The sequence below is a fragment of the Tursiops truncatus genome, chromosome 5, assembly GCF_011762595.2.
Source record: "Tursiops truncatus isolate mTurTru1 chromosome 5, mTurTru1.mat.Y, whole genome shotgun sequence".
Lineage (NCBI taxonomy): Eukaryota > Metazoa > Chordata > Mammalia > Artiodactyla > Delphinidae > Tursiops > Tursiops truncatus.
The window spans coordinates 133129932-133152871 of NC_047038.1; the positions used below are offsets into that span (position 1 = coordinate 133129932).

Sequence of the window (22940 nt, forward strand, 5' to 3'; positions counted from 1 at the left end):
AACTCTATACTTATTAAACAATAATTCCCTATTCCCCTCTCCCCTGGTCCCTGTCAAACTACCATTCTACTTTAATTTTGTATGATTTTGACTATTCTAAGTAGCTCATATAAGTGGAATCATACCGTATTTGTCTTTTCTGTGCCTGGTTTATGAAGCTTTCTGTACTTTCCACTCAATTTTGCTGTGAAATAGCTTTGACATGTTGATCAGATTAAATTGAGTTAATCTCAGCTGATACTTAAGTTCAAAGCTATTTCTAGAGTACATAAATATTGTTTAAAGTAGAGAATTACGAGTATATGATTGTTTCCTGCAGGTGAAGTTTACCTATTAGGCACTCTAGAGAAAGATTCCTAAATATATTCTCAAACATTACCTTTTACTAGACACTGTTTTGCCAAGCACTCTTAAATGCAAGGATTTTTTTCAGATGAGAGTGAATCTAAAGATGGTTTATCAGTTTCCTTTTATCTTACCATTTAAACATCTGACCCAAGGAGATTGCAGCCCAGCTGAGGTCAGTCCAATAGGTAATGGAAATGCAAAGACTGTAATCCTATTCTCTTCACCAAAATCTGTTGTTCTTTTTAACAAATCAAAGTTAACATAATACTTACATTTTGTATCAAAACATTATACATTTTTATGAGAAAATTAACACCTCAAATAACTTGGCACTCTAATTAATTTTGCTTATATTCCACTGTTATCATTAGAGGTAGTTAGCTTGTCAAAATCTGGTTCTTTCTTCCCTCTGACGTTACTGTTTTATATCCAACATCCATCTTTAATTCATACCTTGTCTATTCCATATATTAGCCTTCTGAACTCCTAACCCATTCCTGGAGCATAAACCTCAACCATGACATGATATAATACTTGTGAGGTCTTACCTGATATTATTCATCTCATGCTCCTTTGTGCTCCTAAACATGTCCCTAAATTTTTAACTCTCTCCTTGGGCCCAAGGCCTGCCTCATGCCCTTTTTAAGCCACTAGAAAAAGTATCAATGACTGCTCTTTTGATCTATTCTATAGCATCTAGTATAGTACCTTGCACATAAAAATAATACATTTTATTAAAGTTTATTTTAAATTAGATCCACTCTATATGAAGTACCTATTTGATAAAGTATATATACATAAACCACTTGAAGAGAATTGCATCATCATTGAGAATCTGAGCAGACTATCTTTAGAATTATATAGAATGATTTTGCTTTATGACTTGGTGTCTTTCATCTTTTGTTTCAGTTCTTTGTTTATTTTAAATCTGAGGAATCTTTGTAATGCCCTGAAGGCATAGAAGTTATAAAATAATGTGCTTGTTAAATATATAGCATTTTTGTGGGAACACATGTTATTTTATCAAGTTGTGAGATAGCAAGAGAGAAGTTCTTGATTAAAATTCATTTAGTGTGTTATCTGAGTATACTTAAAAGAAAGCTTTGACATGTTGATCAGATTAAATTGAGTTAATCTCAGCTGATACTTAAGTTCAGTGTTAGTCATGGATAATTACTGTCAGAAAGGATATGTTCTAGTTATTCATTTACATAATATGAGCTTTCTTTTGGATTGCATATGAATTAATTAAATTTCCTTCAATTGTAGCAGCTATATGCAACACACGGCTTCTAGCTAGTGTAAAATAGTTCATTTAACTTCTAGAAAATGGCTTATTGGCCATTCTAATACAAATCTCTGAACTGGAGTACAAGCAAAAAGAGGAAAAATTGAAGAAGAGAGAATCAAGGAAAGATACTCATTGACATAAATATACCATAAATGACCTCATTTTATAGCAAAGCATTCCTTCTTTTTCAGAAATTGTACTGATTTTGTTAGCCACCTCAGTTTGTGATCAAAACGTAAAATAATCTCTTGACCCAGTTGACCTTAAACTCATTCTTAGATAATAAAAAAATAAAATACTCCATTCATAAATTTTAAACTATTTGATAGTAAGAAACTAGTTGTTAGTAAGATATTAAGGAAATAAGGAAAATATAAGATATAAAACTGTGCAAAATACAACTATATGAGTCAAATCCCTGTGCTATAATGGCAGCCCCATTTTGGACCCTATAAACATAAGATCAACAACAGGCATAAGTAGAAAAATGAAGAAAAAGATTTTCCAAAATGAAATCAGTCATTATTTTACAGTTGTAATTGACACAATTATGGAATTTCTTTTATTAATATATTGAACACTAAAAAAGCAATTATATAAAAGTAGAAAAATTTGCCCAATATCATATCCAATTAGCTAATCAATTGTGTTCATTTTCCATATCCTTTCTTAGTTTCATTCAAATACTTGCTTGATTTTATCTGGTTTTAATCATGACAAAGTTCTCACTTTTCCACTTAAGAATATTTCGTAATTGTTTACCTAGTCTTTTTGTTTTTGTCGTATTTATTTTAATTAGCAATTAGGATTTCATTAAGTCAAGGCCCAAAAGTTTGATACCAGAAACCAAAATAACATCATCACCTGGGAAATTAGAAATATAAATTTGGGGTTCAATCCTAGATCTACTGAGTCAGAAACTCTAGGGTAAAGTGAAGGCTGAATCTATGCTATAAAACTTCTGTAGGCCATTCTAAAGTGCCACACTTCAAGAAATACTGCATTAAATATATTTTCCAAAATCTACTAAATATTTCATAGTAATTATCAATTATTTAAAGTAACACTACATTGCAAAGCTTGATTCAATAAATTTTATTGTCTTTTTTCTTATTTTTTGTTCTAAATGTTTTAGAATGTTTCACAAAGATCATAATATGGTTTCAAAGAGTGCAAGTAATTTTAAGTTGCTTTGAAGAACAGTTGTTCCAATTTACAGTTCTATCAAAAATATAAATTAGGGGCTTCCCTGTTGGCGCAGTGGTTGAGAGTCCGCCTGCGGATGCAGGGGACACGGGTTCGTGCCCCGGTCCGGGAGGATCCCACATGCCACGGAGTGGCTGGGCCCGTGAGCCATGGCTGCTGAGCCTGTGCGTCCAGGGCCTGTGCTCTGCAACGGGAGAGGCCACAGCAGTGAGAGGCCCGCGTACCGCCAAAAAAAAAAAATTAAAAGATAAATAAGTAAATAATTTTGAAAATTATACTGTTGATAGTCTTGGTCATTTTTTTAATTTCAGTTTTTCTAAATTCCACATGGAAATACATGCATTATATAAAAATCAAAATGTCTAATGGGTTTTATTTATACAAACAAATTGATTATTTAAATACTTTTTTATTTGTATATCTGTTCTTATGAAAATTAATTACTTTAAAAAGTAATGATAATAACTAACATTTAAATAACTAACAGTTTTTCATGTGCCAAGACTTTTAATTTTGTTTTCAAATGAAGTATAAGTGATTTACAATGTTATATTAGTCTCAGGTGTGCAGCACTGTGATTAGATATTTTTATAGGTTATAGTACATTTAAAGTTATTATAGCATATTGGCTATATTCCGTGTGCTGGACATTGCATCCTGTATCTTATTTATATTCTACCTAGTAGTGTGTACCTCTTACTCTCCTTCTCCTAACTTGCTTCCTTCTCCACCCCTCTCCGCACTGATAACTACTAGTTTGTTCACTTGTCTATGAGTGTTTCTGTTTGTTATATTCATGAGTTTGTTTTATTTTTTAGATTCTACATATAAATGAAAGCATATAACATTCTTCTTTCTCTGTCTGACTTACTTCACTAAGCATAATACCCTTCAGGTCTATCCACGTTGCTGCAAATAGCAAAATGTTATTCTTTTTATGGCTGAGTAATATTCCATGTGTATATGCACCACGTCTTCTTTATCCATTCATCTGTTGATGGACACTGAGGTTGCTTCCATATCTTGGCTGTTGTAAATAGTGTTGCTCTGAACACCAGGGTGCATGTGTCTTTTTGAATTAGTTTTCTTTCGTTTTCCCTGGATATATACCCAGGAGTAGAATTGCTGGGGCAAACTATTATTCCTTTTTCTCCACATCTCACATTTATTATTTGTTGTGTCCTTGACAATAACCATCTGGCAGGTGTGAGGTGATATCTCATTTTGGTTTTGATTTTCCTCATGATTAGTGATGTTGAACATTTTTTCATGTTCTCTTGGCCATCTGTATGTCTTTGGAAAAATGTCTATCAGGTCTTCTGCCCATTTTTTGACTGGATTGTTTATTTTTTTGATATTGAGTTGCATGCAGTATTTATATATTTTGGATATTAATCCCTTATTAGCCATATCCTTTGCAAATATCTTCCATTCAGTTGGTGGTTGTTTCATTTTGTTGATGGTTTTCTTCGCTGTGAAAAAACTTTTACATTTAATTAGGTGCCATTTGTTTATTTTTGCTTTTGTTTCCCTTGCATGAGGAGAGAGATCTAAAAAACTATTGCCAATATGTATGTGAAAGAGTGTGCTGACTTTTTTTGCCCTAGGAGTTTTATGGTTTCATATCTTACATTTAGGTCTTTAATCCATTTTGAGTTTATTTTTGTATAAGGTGAGAGAAAATGTTCTAATGCCATTCTTCTATATGTAGAGTTCCAATTTTCCATCACCAGGTATTGAAGAGACTGTATATTCCCCATTATATATTTTTGCCTCCTTTGATATAGTTTAATTGACCACATGTGCATGAGTTTGTTTCTGGGCTCTCTGTTCTGTTCCATTGACCTATGTGTCTGTTTTTGTGCCAGTGCCATAGTGTTCTGATCACTTTAGTTTTGTAGTGTCTGAAGTCAGGTGGTGTGATACCTCCAGTCTTGTTCTTTTTTCTCAAGATTGCTTTGGCTATTTGGAGTCATTTGTGCTTCCTTATAAATTTTAGGATCGTTTTTCTAGTTCTGTGAAAAAAGTCATGGTTATATTGATAAGGATTGCACTAAATTTGTTGATTGCTTTATGGACACTTCAACAGTATTAATTCTTCCAATACATGAACATAGGATATCTTTCAATTTTACTGTATCATCTTCAGTTTCCTTCATCATTGTCTCATAGTTTTCAGAGTGTAGGTCTTCACCTCCTTCAAGTTTATTCCTATGTATTTTATTCATTTTAATGCTATTGTAAATGAGACTATTTTCTTGCTTTCTCTTTTTGATAGTTTATTACTAGTGGATAAAAAGCAACAGATTTCTGTATATTTATCTTGTATCTTGCAGCTTTACTGTATTCCTTTATTAGTTCTAATAGTTTTTTGGTGGAGACCTTAGGATTTTCTATTATAGTATCCTATCCTCTGCAAATAGTGACAGTTTTATGTCTTCCCTTTCACTTTGGATGCCTTTTCTTTCTTTTTCTTGTTTGATTTCGGTGGCTAGGACTTAAAATAATATGTTAAATAGAAATGGTGAGAGTGGCTATCCTTGTCTTGATTCTTGTTCCTGATTTTAGAGGAAAAGCTTTCAGGTTTTAACAGTTGAGTATGATGCTAGCTGTGGGTTTGTTATAATGGCCTTTATTATGCTTAAGAAATATTTATTCTATACCACTTTGTTGAGAATTTTTAGGACGAATGTGTGTTGAATTTGATAAAATGTTTTTTTGTGTGTCTATCAAGATGATTATGTGCTTTTTATCCTTTGTATTTTTTTTTTTTTTTTTCTGTATGCGGGCCTCTCAGTGTTGTGGCCTCTCCCGCTGCGGAGCACAGGCTCCGGACACGCAAGCTCAGCGGCCCCGGCTCACGGGGCCAGCCGCCCCGTGGCACGTGGGATCCTCCCGGACCGGGGCACGAACCCGTGTCCCCTGCATTGGCAGGCGGACTCTCAACCACTGCTCCACCAGGGAAGCGCCACCAGGGAAGCCCTATCCTTTGTATTTTTAATGTGATGTATCACATTGATTTGAAGTTATGAACCAAGCTTGCATCCTTGAAATAAATCCCACTTGATCATAGTGAATAATCCTTTTTATATATTGTTGAATTTTGTTTTTATTTTGTTGAGGATTTTTCAATCTATATTCTTCAGGAATATTGGCATGTAATTTTCATTTTGTCATGGTATCAGGGTAATGGTGGCCTCCCAGACTGAATTTGGGAGTGTTCCCTTCTCTTCACTTTTTTGGAATAGTTTGAGAAAGATAGGTACTAACTGTTTTTTACATGTTCAGTAGAATTCTCCTGTGAAGCCATCCAGTCCTGGACTTACAGTTATCAGTAGTGTTTTGATTACTGATTCAATTTCAATTCTAATAATCAGTCTGTTCAGAGTATCTATTTCTTCTGATTCAGTCTTGAACAATGTGTGTTTCTAGGAAAGTATCCAATTCTAGGTTGTCCAATTTGTTGGCATATCATTGTTCATAAAATCTCTTATTATTGTATTTTTGTCATAACAGTTGTAATTTCTCCTCTTTCATTTTTTATTTTCTTTATGTGGGTCCTCTTTTTTGTTTTTTCTTAATGAACCTAACTCAGTTTTGTTTATCTTTTTAAAAAAACAGCTTTGGTTTCATTGATCTTTTCTATTTTTTTGTCTCTACTTTTCTATGTGATCTTTATCACTTCCTTCCTTGTGCTGACTTTAGGCTTTATTTGTTCTCTTTTCTAATTCCTTTAAATGTTATATATATATATATATATATATATATATAATCCAACTGTTATAATGTGTCATTTAAGGCCATTGTTTACTTATCAATTTTCTATCTGGATAAAAGTATGGTGTTAAAATCCCCTGCTATTACTGGATTATTGTCAATTTCTCCCATATTTATGCCAGTTAATTGTTGCTTTATATATTTAAACACTCCTATATTAGGTGCATTTATGTTTAAAAATGCTATATCCTTTTATTGTATTGATCTCTTTATCATAATATGATGTCCTTCTTTGTCTTTTATTATAGACTTTGTTTTAAAATCTACTTTAAAATAAAAAGCCTACCCAGCTTACTTTTGTTTCAATTTCCATGGAGTATCTTTTTCCATCCCACACTTTCAGTCTGTGTGTGTCTTTAGCTCTAAAGTGATTCTCTTGTAAGCAGCATATAGATGGGTCCTGTTTTTTTTCGTTCGTTTTGTGTGTTTTAATCCAATCTGCTACCCTATGTCTTCTGATTGGAGCATTTAGTCCTTTGACATTTAAAGTGATTATTGATAGGTATGTACTTACTGCCATTTTGTTATTTGTTTACTGGCTTTTGTTTTTGTTTTTCTCTGTTTTCTTTTTTTCTTTTTAGTCTTTTCTTTGTTTTTTGATGATTTTCTTCAGTGTTATATTTGTGTTTCCTTCTCTCTAGGTTTTGTATATCTATTGTAGCCTTTTGTTTTGCAGTTACCATAAAGTTCATATATGTTGACCTATAAGTACATCTGCTTGATTTAACCTGATAGTCGTTTAAGTACAAAAAGTACAAACACGTTCTAAAACCTGTATATTTCTTACTCCCCCCACACATTTTATATTTTTGATTTCATATTTTACATCTTAATGTCTAACCCTTAACTGTATATTGTACCTATAGTTGATTTTATAATTTTTGTCTTTTAACCTTTATACTAGATTATTGAAACAATTGATCCACAGTCTTTACTATGTACTTGCCTTTTCTGGTGGGAATTTTTCCACCCTATAATTTCTTATTTCTTGTTGCACCCTTTTATTTTCACTTAAAGAAGACTCTTTAACCCTTCTTGTAAAGTCAGTTTAATATTGATCAATTCTTCTAGCTTTTGCTTCTCTGAGAAGTTCTTTATCTCTGGCTCAATTCTGAATGATAACTTTGCTGGGTAGAGTATCCTAGGCTTTTGCTTTCACCACTTTGCATATATCAGGCCATTCCATTCTGGCCTGAAAAGTTTCTGCAAAGAAATGAGCTGATAGCTTTTTGGGGGTTCCCTTCTGTGTGACTCTTTCTTTTTCTCTATGCCATTTATGATATGTCTTGGTATGGGTCTCTTTGGGTTCATCTTGTTAGGGATGCTCTGTGCTTCCTGATCTGTATATTTGTTTCTTTCCTCAGGTTCAGGACGTTTTCAGCCATAATTACATCAAATACACTTTCCACCTTTTCCTCTCTCTCTTCTCCTTCTCAGCACCTGTAATGCAAATGTTAATACACTTGATGTTGTCCCAGAGGTCCTTTAAACTACTCATTTAAAAAAACAAAATCTTTATTTTTCCTGTTCTGTTTGGGCAATTTCCTTTATCTATCTTCCAGATCACTTATGTGTTCTTCTGTATACCTAGTCTGCTGTTAATTCCCTCTAGTGTGTTTTTTAATTTTAGTTATGGTTTTCTTCAGCTCTCACTGGTTCTTTTTTATATTTTCTAGTTCTTTGTTAAAATTTGACTGTGTTCATCTATTTCCCCCCCACCTCCCCCAGTTCAGTTAGCATTCTTACTATTATTGCTTTGAACTCTATCATGTAAATTATTTTCCTCTATTTCACTAGGGTTTTTTTCAGGGATTTTTGTTTGTTCGTTTGTTTTTGCTGTTATTCTTTCATTTGAAGTATATTCCTCTGTCTTCTCATTCTGTTTAACTTCCTTTTTCTCTATGAAACTAGGTGAAACAGTTGCCTATCCCAGGCTTGGTGGCGTGTCCTTGTGTGGGAGTGTCCCTCTACACTCTGCATATGTTCGTTCAGTGGCTCTGGTGGGAGAGCTGGATCTGAAGAGGGCACAGGCTGTGTCCTTCCCTTGGGTGTCCTGCTTTGGTGGGTGGTGGTGCTGGTGTAGTTGGGCCACAACCAGAGCCAGGTGAAGAAGGTCAGGACATCGTCTATGCTCAATAACCATTACTGCCCTATCTGGGGCAGGGATGAGGCTTGAGGAGCTAGAGCAAGAGCCCTGAGGTATTTGGCTTTCACCCAGGTGTGTTGGTAGTCTCCACCTTGATTTGGGACGCAGCCAGGGCTTGAGTGCTTGGGCCTGCACTTCTTGCTGGTTTCACTTTCCCCCTGGTGTGCACACTGTCTTTAGAGGCTGGCTTGGTGCTGCAGAGGTAGTGCCGCACCACTGAACTGACCCTGTCCACTCTCAAGTGTGCACAGGGACTCATGAGCTGGCAGTGTCTACCTCCGCACTGGACAGAGGCTGTGCTGGCGTCTCAGCCGGCTCCATTCCCTCCAAACATGTGCAGTCTCATTGGCAATGACAGACTCTGCCTTAGCGGGGAGCAGTGCCGGAGCAAGATGGGCTGGAGCAGGAGGCCATGCAGGCTGGATGTGTGCAGAGGATGTCCTGGCGGGCTGGCCAGAGCCCCAGGGGATTTCAGTCTTCTGCCTTCATGATGTGACTGGGAGTAAGTCTGTGTGTGTGCTCTTTTAAGAATGGAGTCTTGGGTTCTTACAGCCCTCTGGTAAGCCCCACTGGTTTTCAAACAAGCTAAGAGGACTCACCTTCCTGGTGTTGGACGCCCCAGGCTGGGGCACCTAATATGTAGCTTGAATCCCTTGCTCCCAGGGAGAATCTCCAAGCCTGTGATACTCATTCCTCTTCTGTGTCCCCTGCTAGGGTGTGGGTCCATGCCTGATCATTTCCTCCCTTCCTGTCAGATGCTCTGTGGATCTTTATTTATAGCCTTGGTGTAGAAGACCTGTTGTGTTTGTCCCAGGTAGATTTCAGTGAGTGTCACTCTACGTGGATTTGTAGTTTGATGTGTTTGTGAAGGGAGTTGAGCCCAGCCTCCTTCTGCTCTGCCATCTTGATCTCTCCCTCACAAACCCTTTAATCTTGATAACTGTTTGAGGATACTATTAGTCCTATTTTACAGATGAGGAAACTAAGTTATAGATGTGTTAGATACCCACCCAAGGTCCTGAAGTTTGTAACTGGTGGAGCTATGATTTAAACTCTGGATCAGAAACCATGTTCTTAATCATTGTGATGCAATCATGTAGGGAGATGGTTTTAAATCAACCAGCTGAAAATATACACTAAGTATCTAATAAAATTACTGTAATTTAAGTTTATAACCTCTCAAAACTTTATTTTTTGCAGTATATAAGTGTCACCAATGGTAAATATATGTACACACACATTTATGCATGTGTATATATATGAATATATATTATTCCTTGAGATACATGTATATATATTTCTCTCTCTTTATATATATATATATGTGTGTGTGTGTGTGTGTGTGTGTGTTTACTGACATTTTTTACTTTTCAGTCAGATAATGTTCTCAAAGAAGAAAAGCCAGATTTACCTATAAAGGCCTGAGTATTTAAGTTGCTTAGTTTGGTTTTAGTACAAGACTGCTAGATCCACCTATACTTTTCTGATGCAAATGTAGATTGTTAGACTGAACAAGTAACAAGACAATCAAATTCTTCATGATTTGTTCATTTAGTTATGAAATTCACCAGTAATTGCCAAGTGGCAAATGTCAAAACAAGAAAGGATCAGATGTTAAAACCCAGAAAGAAGTTTTCAAGACACTGCTTCTTATTCCTATTCTCTCCTATTTACTACATTATATACCTACATTTCTTTTCTCCTACCAGAATTCTGCTAATGTAAAGGTTGACATTTGTTAAACATTTGCTATGTGTCAAGGCTGTGCTCTCCATGGACCAGTATGTGTACTGTTCCTTACAACTGTAGGAGATCATCTATATTATCAACCTTGTATTACAGATAGGACAACTTAGCACAGAGAAGCAATTTATCCAAGGACATAAAACTAATAATTGGTAGAGAATTTGAGTTCAGGCATTTTAACTTTAGAGCCCTTGTCCTTAAGGACTGTAATACTCATTGGGTAGGGAGGTGAGAGCTCAAGGAGAAATGGGAAAGAAGGGGAGTATGTTAAGGGTATTTTGAAAAAGTTCACCTGCTGGTTCTAATACAAGTCCCTTCTCCACTGAGAACAACTGAACTCTGATTATATTATATTTCTCTTAGATTATTTTTTTCCTTTTCCCTTTAAACTTTGACATCAGCATTTTATTTGGACATATGAATCCAAGTGATTTTCTATTCTTTGTCCTTAGGATTCCTGATTCAGGATGGCCCTTTGGGATCTTGTGAAAACAAATACTGTGGTTTGGGAAGGCACTGTGTTCTCAGCAGAGAGACAGGGCAAGCGGAATGTGCCTGCATGGACCTTTGCAATCGGCACTACAAACCTGTGTGTGGATCTGATGGAGAATTCTATGAAAACCACTGTGAGGTGCACAGAGCTGCTTGCCTGAAAAAACACAAGATTACCATTGTCCACAATGAAGACTGCTTCTTCAGAGGTAAATACCGGGTGAGCCTAAAGGGTCACCTTTCTCTATTTTTTCCGTCTTCTCAACTAGTGCCTTTAAGTGTAAACTCCAGCACCACTTTATATAGCAAGTGTCTAAAAAAATAAAGAAAAATAATGTGAGCTTAATGACACTTGTGAGCAGCAAGTGGATAGAAATTTACATGGATACGATTCTGAATCTCAGTCATGAGAACAAAGCTGGCCAAAATATGACTCAGAATTTAATATAGCTTACAGCATTGCACCATATGGCTTCCCAATCATGGCAGTTTTCTTAGGGACACAGAGTGGTCAATTCAGTCAACAAGCCAATTCCACCCATTGAAATGTACCTGGAGTGAAATTGAGAGAAGAATGAATGCCAAGCCATGCTGTGAGAACATCTCATTTCTTCCTGATTAAAAATGATGCCTTCAGCTAGTACCACATAATTCAAATTATATGGAACCTGTAAATGCCCACTGAAATAACTATGAACTCATGCTAAACCCAAATAGTAAATCTGAGATGACAATAATTTAAAATTTAAAAGTTAGTAGTATTTACTACCATGGTGCTCAAAATCAGTGGTAACTGTTTATATGAAAAGTACTGCTGAATTAGTAATTTGACAAATTGTTTTAACATGCTGGATAAATAAATCATTAAACATCTTTAATGCCTTTGATTTATTTATAAACTTATTTCTTGTTTATTTATTTATGCTGGAAAGAATATTTTTTTATTAATAGTCGTAACACAGACTGAAATTCTAAAGTGTTAAGTATATAGAACTCCCATCATTCTAACAGGTCAGTGATCAGCTTGGTTTCTAATCTTCAATTGGTTCTACATCCCTAGCTCTCAGAATGTTGCTGAAGTATTTTTACACTTAAAAGCTCATGTGATATTTTAATTCTTAGCTTAAATGTATGGTAACATACAATGTTGTTCATTTGCCCACCGATTAAGTTTTCTTTTTCAAACTTGGTAGAAGAAAGTGTTATTTTCAAGGCGATTTTAAAAAAGACACACAGCTTTTCAAATGAATTAAGATGGAAGGCTCTGTAGCCATTGTGGCTACTAGAAGCCCTTTGATATAAATGAGATAAATTACAAGAATAATTTCTTTACCAGAGTGAATCTGTGCACCTTGATTACATGTATTGAAGAAATTGATGGCGTTAGATTATTTTCTTTTACTGAAAGAATAACAGATGCTTTGGTTTCAAGTTCTGTTTCTTATCCTCTTCTATCTAATCTGTCTTATAAATACCTAAAATTAACTGGATTAACATTGTGCTTTAATACTCATAAAATAATATTTTTCTGTCATTTTGACCTGAAATGGTATAGTGAAAATTTTACTATTCCATTGATATCTAGTATAATAAAACTATGTAAATAATATGCGATTAACTTAGAATTATATTCTAATATTGAGGTTTGGCCCAGCTGATTGATTATATGGAAATATACGATAATTATCATGTGAGGAAAAAAATCTGGAGTATTTAATGTTCTGCTCTATTGCTGGAGGCTTAGGCATAATGCATTGCAGTATGCAAATCAGCGTGGAAATAAATGAAGTGGATATAGCGTGTAATGTTGCCTTCCTTATGAGTTACTTCATAAAACAGTGGTTTAAAAATCTTTTGTCCTTCAGACATACTAAGCATATTTATTAGATCTATGATTGCTTCCAAAATACTTTGTCATCATACATAGTATTACAACTTAATTTATATTAACTGGGTGAGTTACCAGGGGTTAACACATTTCCCAGGTCTTAAAATTGGTGGGTCTTCTGTTTGTTTATTTGTTTTGGTGTTTTGCCTAATATAAATATATATGTATCTCATAAGAGGATTTTATTTCAGCAGAAAGGAAGTAGATAATATATAATAAAATGATAAATTGCTTGTCTTATTAGTGTGCAATTGGCCAAATTTTGGACATAAAAGGAGATTCTATGGAGCCGAAGGCCTAATAGTGTGATGGCTAAAATTCATTCTTGTGCTTGTGGATTATTCTTTCTGTGGAACTTCAGCAATTTATATTGTTTCAAATAATGGCCCAAAGAAAGAAGCAAGTCAAAATATTATGTTCAAGAACTGCTAAAAAATTATGTTTAATTAAATATTTTCAAATAGAAAAAATCAAAACAAGCAAAATAACAGGAATCTTTTCCTCCTTAAAATTTTTTTTTCTACTTTTAGATCTAATAAAAGGTGATTAAGAAAACCTTATAGAAATCAACAAACAGGAACCTATAGGCCAAATCGGAATACGGCCACACTATTAGTTTAGGAATTGTCGTTGGGTGCTTTTGAGCTACAAAAGGAGAATTGAGTTGTTACAACAGAGACAGTATGGCCTGCAAAGCCTAAAAAATGCTTTATCTGCATCTTTTCAGTAAAGGTTTGTTAACTTCTGATTTAAAAGATTACTAATGCCTTAAAATCAATTTTAAACATATTCGCAGATCTTTATTATCCTCTGTTTTTGGCTAGGGTGGTGAATACAGGGACCTACGTGTGTGGTAAAATTGACTAGAACACAACACACATACCCACACACAAATGGATAGAAGTGAAACAGAAAATCTGAGTAAGATCAGTGGATGGGGTCAAAGTTGGTATCCTGTTTATGATATTGTACTATAGTTCTGCAAAACGTTACTTACCATTGGTAGAAATGAGTAAAGGATGCATGGACTCTCTCTGCATTACTTCTTCAATTGCAGATGACTATATAATTATCATAAAATAAAAGAGTTTAATTTTAAAAGTACTGAAAAAATAATAACAAAAACTTTTTAAAAAGTTAAAGGAAGATTTGCATTATTCATTAATGACTTGAACTTTAAGCAAAGTCCTGTTTGTTTCACACATCATAAATTTATCAGATTTATGTTTAGTATTTATAATTAAGCCTGTATATTTATTCATCATTTTAAAATTAAGATTAGAGTCCAGATTAAAAACATTTATATCTATATTTATCTCTATATCAATACACATATCTATACTTATATCTAACCTATATCTATATATCTTATTATTATTTGTGTTAAATATTTAAAATGCCTCTGTAGTATACTCAGCATTTATTACTACTGACTCATAAATAAACATAGACATGAATTCACTAAGAATTTTCTTTAGTGATTTATGATTTCTGAAACTATAGAGAAAACATACATCTGTGAACACAAATTTTTTTCTAATTTATTTCTATTCACATTTATTCGATTATGAAGAAACTGTCTACAATAGGATATAGAATATTATATTATTTGTTTATTGGCATCAAATACTTTATGATGATCTTTACCATAGAATCAAACTTTCCATTTTATATAATGCCTTGTTATTCACTCTGATGAGAGTTTTGCTTTAATTTCCCATGCCTCACCCGCAAATGGCTTTCTAACTGCTGCAATACACGTGGTTACACATAACAAATAAAAGGTCCTCTCACCTGACGCTGGGTCAGTCTGTCAGACACCGGGTCACCCAGCAGAATTTACACACTCAGAGTATAGATGTAAGCTGGAGTAAGAAGCTAAAGATACAACCTCTGCCAAGAGGAGTAGGGAATTAAACCTTTTATGAGAAAGTCAATTGAACAGAAACACTTCGGCCATTTACTGCACTGATTATAAAACTGCTATAAATGCAAATGTTCTGTGCACCTAAATGTGCATCACAAAGAGTAACAACTTGGGAAATATGTTTTTTTACAGCTACGTGTGTGCTATTTGAATGAGATCTGACATAGTTTTCTTTTTCTTTGGTATAATCTGGAGAGACATTCATATTTCATATTTAATTGATTCTCTTTCCTGATTATTATTATTTTTTAAGACAGAACTTCTAGAACTTAGCCTAGAAAACTGGGCTGCCAATGATATTTTAAAATAGATCAGTAAAATGCCCTGTGATAGTCCCCCTGGGCTTTTAGATTGCCTTTTTTTGGGAAAGGGCATGTTGGTAAAGCTTCTATTTTATGTTGAAACAGGCTTGTTTACCATTTCATGAAAAATAATTATGTTGATAATATCAACTTTGGAAAATGGTACCCAGATGTTGGTTTGTTTGTTCTGTTCTATTTTGTTTCTAGTCAGTATTAGCAAATGGAATTACAGATTGGTGGTGAAATTAATAACTTGGACAAAATGCTGACACTCAGAAGTTCCAGTTCCTCTGAATGCATCCTGTACCCACAACCTCAAAACCAATTTTATTAGTCCCCTGAATTTCATTAGATGTACATTACATTTTTCTGATTCGATGACAAAATCAACTGAGCTGTGTTTCATTTTTCGTATTTATTTTGCACTGAAATTTTAATCGGTGTTAAGAATATAGTTTTGTTGTCACTCTCCTCTCTAATCAAACTGTGACCTGCAGAATCCTACGTATAACCCACTATATAACATACTTTAGGAATCGTTGTTAGGTGTACGTTTGTAAATGCACTATTTGCTACTAAAATCATACCAAATGTTTAGTTCTCCCCTGATTTTTGAAAACTCTAAAGGATTTTGTAAACATTACATAGTGTATGTGTTTATCTTCCATTTATAGATAGTAGATATGTTATAGATTTTACATATGATATGAAAAGCTCCAAAAGAGGAGGATTTAAATGTTAGGACCACCCAACAAATGTATTAAAATATTGTCAGAGAGAAATGAGAAATATTGGGTATTATTTATGTCAAAACACTTTCACAGCTATTATATTATTAATTCATTATAATAACAAGCCAGAAGGTAATAAGCCTAAGATTTTTAAAATGGCTGCCAACATTCACACATAAGTTAAAGCTACTTGGATAAGAACCAAGGGCTTCTGGCCTCTCTTTTAGTGCATGTATGCTTCAAATCATTCCACTTAAGTCTCTAATGTCATAATAGCTTACTTGCCTTTGATTTTTAAAAATTTATTTTTTATAGTAATTTCCATGTGACTATTTTACGTTATTTAGAAACAGCGTTTCTCACTGTGGTATTTGTAAGGGTTAAATAATGCATTTAACACAGTTCTTGGGCAAAAGAAGTTAATAAGAGATAATTACTGGGTTTAAAAGACTGGAACTTAGGGCTTCCCTGGTGGCGCAGTGGTTGAGAGTCCGCCTGCCAATGCAAGGGACACGGGTTCATGACCCGGTCCGGGAAGATCCCACGTGCCGCGGAGCGGCTGGGCCCGTGAGCCATGGCCGCTGAGCTTGCGAGTTCAGAGCCTGTGCTCCGCAACGGGAGAGGCCACAACAGTGAGAGGCCCGCGTACCGCAAAAAAAAGAGTGGAACTTAAATAACTGTGAACACTTGATTGAAATAAATTTTCACCCTTGAGTCTGGGAAGCCACACATAATTTCTTTTAGGTTTACATCAGTCTTGCGTAAAAGACTCTGGTCAAATTATTACAGAACCAAATCTGTCAGATCATAATAAACAAATTGACGATAATAAGTTTTCCAATTGTAAATAAGACTACTTAAAGAAAAAATAACTCAAGTTTAGAAACATATTTATTATTAGTTTCTTGATTGTAATTGAACATCTATCTCATAGTCACCTTTCTCACTGACTTATAGGCTTATTTTGCTTACCGTATACTATAAATAGAATACCTATTAGATGTATAACAATGTGATTTTACTCCCCTACCCCCCCATATAAATTTAGAGACTAAGTGGACTTCTTATTATATTTAATTTTTGTCAAATTTTCCTCATTTTGTGACAAAAAGGAAGCATGAGTTAAAAGTGGCAGAGAAGAAAGTTTTGGGGATTTGAGAACAAAGAAAAAAATTTGTGAAACAATAAACAAGGAAAAAGAGAGAAAAGACCAGGGGGTGTAATAGGGTGTTGGGTGGTGCTGACAAACCATGTGGTATATTTTGCTCATGAATTTAAAGTGAGAGTAGTCTTCCATGGCTGTGTATTCTTCTACTGATACAAATATAGTCAGCTGCTTAAGTAAGGCATTGCGAAGATAAGGAATGGGGTTGAACCAGGATTTTAATTTTTCCAGGAAAGAATTACATAGGAAGAAAGAGTCCAAAGCCATATTTTCCACCTCTCTCAGGGGCAGAATTATTATGTTATCTTTGCTTTATTGTGCATATCTACTCTGTATCCAGAGCTCTCCTGGTGAGTACCTTTTGCCTCAGCTTGTGTATAGAACAAAATGGATTCCCAACCATCTCTAAATCCTGGAAATTCTATTACATATTTTGGGTTAACTTCCTAATGCTAACATACAGTTTACATTTGTACCTCTTAGTTAAAACTTGCAATAATGAAATCTGTTTAGACTAGTTAGCCAAGACACACCTTTCCAAAGTATTTGGAAAGCATGTAAGTCTACAATAGCTATTTTATTTCAACGGCTTTCCATCTCTCTTATGAATTAGCAGTCACCATTATGTGTAACTATTTGTGTCATACACAAACTATTTTTATTTAGGAAAAAAGAACTGTTGACAGATAACTCTGAAAAAACAGAAAGTGGATGGGCAATTATCTTGACATATATCTAAGATAATAGCATTTTATTATTAATTCCATCAGCAAGCCATAAGTCAATGTTATTGAGAACAGTCATTGTGCTGAGGATATACTTTGACAAATGAAACTGCTTTATTTGATTAAGCAAATTATCTGAAAGTTTGAGGCAGCTCAAACATTTTCTATCAAATATTTCTTCATTTAAACATTTAATTTATTCAATATGTTTTAATCAATCTGGCTCCCAATCATGTTGGAATATAGATTGACTTAATGTGGATGTCTCTAGGGTTTTTGACATTTAATTCACTTTTTTTTAATATAAATTTATTTATTTTTGGCTGCATTGGGTCTCCGTTACTACGCGCGGGCTTTTCTCTAGTTGCAGAGAGCGGGGGCTACTCTTTGTTGTGATGCGCAGGCCTCTCATTGCAGTGGCTTCTCCTGTTGCGGAGCACAGGCCCTAGGCGTGTGGGCTTCAGTAGTTGTGGCTTGTGGGCTCCAGAGCACAGGCTCAGAAGTTGTGGCGTATGGGCTTAGTTGCTCCGTGGCATGTGGGACCTTCCCGGACCAGGGCTTGAACCCGTGTCCCCTGCACTGACAGGCAGACTCTCAACTACTGCGCCACCAGGGAAGCCCTAATTCACTTTTTGAAACTTTTTTTTCTTAAAAAGGAAGAAAACGCTAATAAAAATTGAGAGAGATGCATGAGCTTTTGATGAATCTAATTAAGCATTAGTGTAATTAATTGAAAGGAACAATATTACATATGCTTGATTAAATGTATAAGTGTTCAAAGTGTCACATGCCTGTCAAAAGGTTTCAGGTAATAATTAATAAAAGTATCTACAGAAAATATATATGCATATGTATACCATGGACAGGTATTCATGAGCAAATATAATTTTTTGACTGTTCGCTGGTGATCGTTGTCACCTAATCCTGCGGCTGACCCATTTTAAAGGCACTATCCAAAGATGAAGGTGACACAGTTCTTACTTTTGCCAAATTAGTGGAAATGAGTGGCTAGTTCCTTCGATAAATGCCCATCGATGTTTTTCCCCATTGCCAGAAAATCTCATGTTATGTTAGATAAGCATCTGTGCTTGATAGTCAGATATGCTGAAATCATTCTGTGTCAAAACAACCTATCTACCCTTTGTTTAAGTGAAACGTTTTTTTATCAGTGTAAATGTGTCACGTTACATCCAAACATTATTGATGGCCGTATACTTTTTGTTCTCTTGGCAGTTTATTATTACTGAGTATGAGGTCCAAATTAAAAGAGGAAAGGAGGGATGCTTGAGAACAATATTCAGAAAGAAATGAGACAGTCACATTCAGAAAACAACAGGGAAGTTCGAACTCAGAAGGAACGTGTTGAGAACAACTTCCACCTTCTTATCCCACGTGTTAACTCACGCGGCTTTGAAAGTCACTGCCCATTCTTTTAATAAGAAGGGAGTCTTCGTTTGTAAGAATTCACATCTTTAACCTATTCTGTTCACTCTGTCAACCTAGGAGATACTGATCATTCACTTGAATTTCAGATGAGTACCAGTAAAAGTGTTGTGTTGTAGTGTGTGCTGAAGCTAATTCATATGTATAAAAACTCAGACAGCCTGATGTCCTGCATGTAGTGCGTGGCCTGTTTTGACTAAGGGAATATTCTAAGGAGGAGAATGATTTTTGGAACTGTTCATTTGCATTGTATCTATCTAGTCACTGGATGTCCATCTTCTTCCAAACAAGCACAGAATATTGACATTAGAGCTCTAGCTTTGAGTGGAGTTTCCATGCCTTATCAAAACCCATAATTCATTTTTTGGATCCCCAGATTTACTTACTTTCAAAACAGATACATGGGTGTAAATTAATTATATAGACAATAAAACTGAGCGTTGTTTAATTTTTCACTTGAAAGATACTAATAGGCCCACATCAACTGCACTTTTGGTGAAATAGAAAAGAACATGCCAGTTGGTATTGGGTGTGTTTTCCAGTACTCGGAATAATAACTGTGGCATTTAGCTATGATGGCATTCTACAAAACATAAGAGTGGGGTTGGGGTTTAATTAAATTTATGTCAAAATTACTTTCAGATCCTGAAGAAAAATATGCTTGAATAATACAGCACATGTTTTGGCCTTTAAAAATCTTAGGAAGTGGAAACATTTACATGACACGTTGGCACGGTCTCTATAGCTCAGAAACAGCTCATACACAACATAGCGACAGCTTTGTTCATTAATTCCACAGTAAACCTGCACACCGACTCCTGTATAAATGTGTTACTGCTGTGTCTACATCTACTGGAAGTAGCAGGTGTGGAGTTTCATTTAAACATATCTTTAAATAGATGAGAGAAGGATGATGCCATGTCCTTTCTATGGAATTCTAATTATTTCACCATCAGAATAGTATACAAAATAAATTAATAAATAAATAAAAATCATATTTAGACATCGAGACATTATCTTACAAGCAGTAGAAAGCAACAGGTTGCTGTATTTGACTCTAGGTCATCCTAAATATTTGGAAATTTTTCTTGCAGACACAGAAAATGGTTTGTTAGTTAGAGGCAAAGCCTCTTCTCACCTCACCCTTCTCGCAGTCCCCCTCACTGCCCTGTCCCAACACGGACCATCCCATTGCCCTCTGACACTGGAAAGCAGTGACCTCCAGAGAAATGTCATTACACTGTGGCTTTTGGAAGAGGGCAAGGCACTGCCCCCATTTACAACCCAAACTCTTGACCCTGTTTCCTAAGAAAAGCCCAGGAAGACCAAAGTGTTAAGTGCATAAAAAGCAAGCTGTATTCCAACCTTATTTCCAATCAAATTAGAGTGAATGGATCAATTTGAGCTAGAGCCTTTAGCTATTTCAAAAACCTATCTTCTTTTCACCAAAGTACTTGACTCAAATCTCTTTGTCTTGGTTGCTGTCTTTTCCTACTCTTGAAAAGAGTCTGCTGGGCAGTCTCTTCACCAGCAACTAGTAATACAGAAGGAACTCTGGTTGTGATTCGAGATATCAGTGAGCATTCATAGGATTTCACTCTAGTTGAGTTCTTGCCATTTCTTGGGGCACTTAGTTATGTCTCATCCTCAGGAAACTCAAGTTTCTTTTCCATTCTTCTATCGCAAAATCTCTTATATGGACTCAGGATTCTGGTAGTTTTGACTCTTTGAAGTTATCACAGGTTTGCACAGGTTGGGCTCTAATTCCGGAGCTCATGTGCCAAAATCATAGGTTAAAACATTGTCCAAAGGTGGGTCCCCCAGAAGATTCCAGGCTCAGCTACTTTCTGCCTCTGAAGCAAGCCTCACTCTGAAACTTCTCCATTCTCCTTCTTTTCTGCTTGGTCGCACTTTGCTCAGGGTTCTCTGTGGTCAGTAAATCTCAGCCAGGAGTCTGCCAGCCTGCCGCACCATGTTTCCCTCATTTTGAACATCAGGGTCAAAATTCTATTTTTCATTATTACCTACCAGTGCATCCCCAGAGCCTTCACCTAAACACAAGAAAATGCGTCTTGTTGGTTTTCTGCTTTACCTTAACCATACATACTCATGAACTTTGATCATAATCTCCTCTAAAAGTAAATGTGGATCATTTGCTTTATATTCATAGTCTACAAAAAGGCCATTCAACAGACTCTTTCCTGGGCATGGAACGAACGTCTGGGACATGGTGTAGCATCTCTAGGTAAACATACAAAATTCAATTATTCCTGACCAAGCACCCTGGGAGCACAAAAATTGCATTGCAGGTGAATTTTATTGTCCACCAACATTTCTATGATAATTATGTCTAATTTTAATCATTTAAAAAAATTTTAAAGGAACTACAATGGGAAGGAATATCTCCTGTAAAATGAAAATTACTTGACAAAAAGGTAATTTTTTCATAGTTTATTAAAAGTGAATTTTTATATATTGGGTTTGTTAAGGCACCATATCACCCAACCGCCTGTTACTGTGATAGGGCCTGTGATAAATTCATAATAGTAGGCAAGAATGAAGTAATTCAAATACGAATTTTAAAGTAGTAATATATATGTACATACATATACACATTGATTTGAAATTTTAATATTTACAATAATAATGCTAATCTCTATTTTCTCACACATTTTAACAATAAAATAATGAGTTTTTTTAAAGACTGGTGTTAGTGTGTACAGATATGCCTCAATAATTAACTGGCTGAGGATCCAGCAATTTTTAACATAAAATAACCAATAAAATGTATAGGTATACTAATGTTGGTATTGGTACTCAAATCATTATTACTTTTAACATTTTTTTCTTTATTATGTGAAAATGTGTGTGTTCTGTGTGTGTTTTGTGGTTTTTGTTTTTCTAAGGATAGCATAAAGAGCATCTTCTACTGTCTAGTTTCTGCTGAATGCCAAACATACCCTTCCTCTTTAAGAAAAATGAATTTTATATAAATGGAACACTATCAGTATTGTTTAACATAAATTATTTAGACTAAAGTAAAGCTTCAACAGTAAGTTTCATTTTATGAGAAAAAGGTGAATGGGATGTTTAAAACAATTAGCTCTCATCATTAATCAATAATGAATTGAGTTTTGAGAAAATAAACTTCCTATTTCTAATTATCAAATCCTAAAGCACTTGAATAAACTAAATTGTGAGCTAGCTTAAGAAACAATCCTCTTGATTCTTTAATTATTTTAAGACAAGGCATCACCACATTTATGTTGTGCACCTGCAAATCACAATAGGATTGGTATTTATGTGCCAAGGTCTGTAAGTTTGGAAGTGATAGAATTCATCAGAATTGTGTTTGTTTGTGAATACCTAAGTTAAATCTGGAAATCCTACTTGGAGTTGAAAGAATCATATTTCTTAAAGTTTTAGAATTTGAGATTATAGAAAAAAGAAGTGTTTTTTTTTTCCTTATAGGACTATTCTAATGCATTTTGCGATATACAGGACATTTTTCTTTTCCCTGATTTTCTCCCATGAGCTCGGCTCTTGATTTTTTCTAGTAATACTGTTTCTGTCTTTGTCATAATGTTGCCGTTTACCTTCAACCTTTACATGATTGAAGGAAGGACTGGAGACTTGGAAGAATAAGGAGGGGCCCAGAGTAACACAGAAAGCATTTGAGTGGCCGAGGACATGAAGTATCTGAATTTCTGTTAATTAGTGATGGATCTATGCATCGTATGCTTTTGGAGAAAA

At 34.9% G+C, this 22940-nt stretch overlaps 1 protein-coding gene across 3 annotated transcripts in view; it reads left to right on the forward strand.

Annotated features, from left to right (window-relative positions):
- Positions 1-22940, forward strand: part of FSTL5 (follistatin like 5) — a 615591-nt gene that overhangs the window by 159706 nt on the left and 432945 nt on the right. For all 3 annotated transcript variants that reach the window (XM_019926751.3, XM_019926752.3, XM_019926753.3), the window contains exon 3: positions 10967-11215. In XM_019926751.3, coding sequence (XP_019782310.2) covers positions 10967-11215 — 249 coding nt within the window. The remainder of the gene's footprint in view (positions 1-10966; positions 11216-22940) is intronic.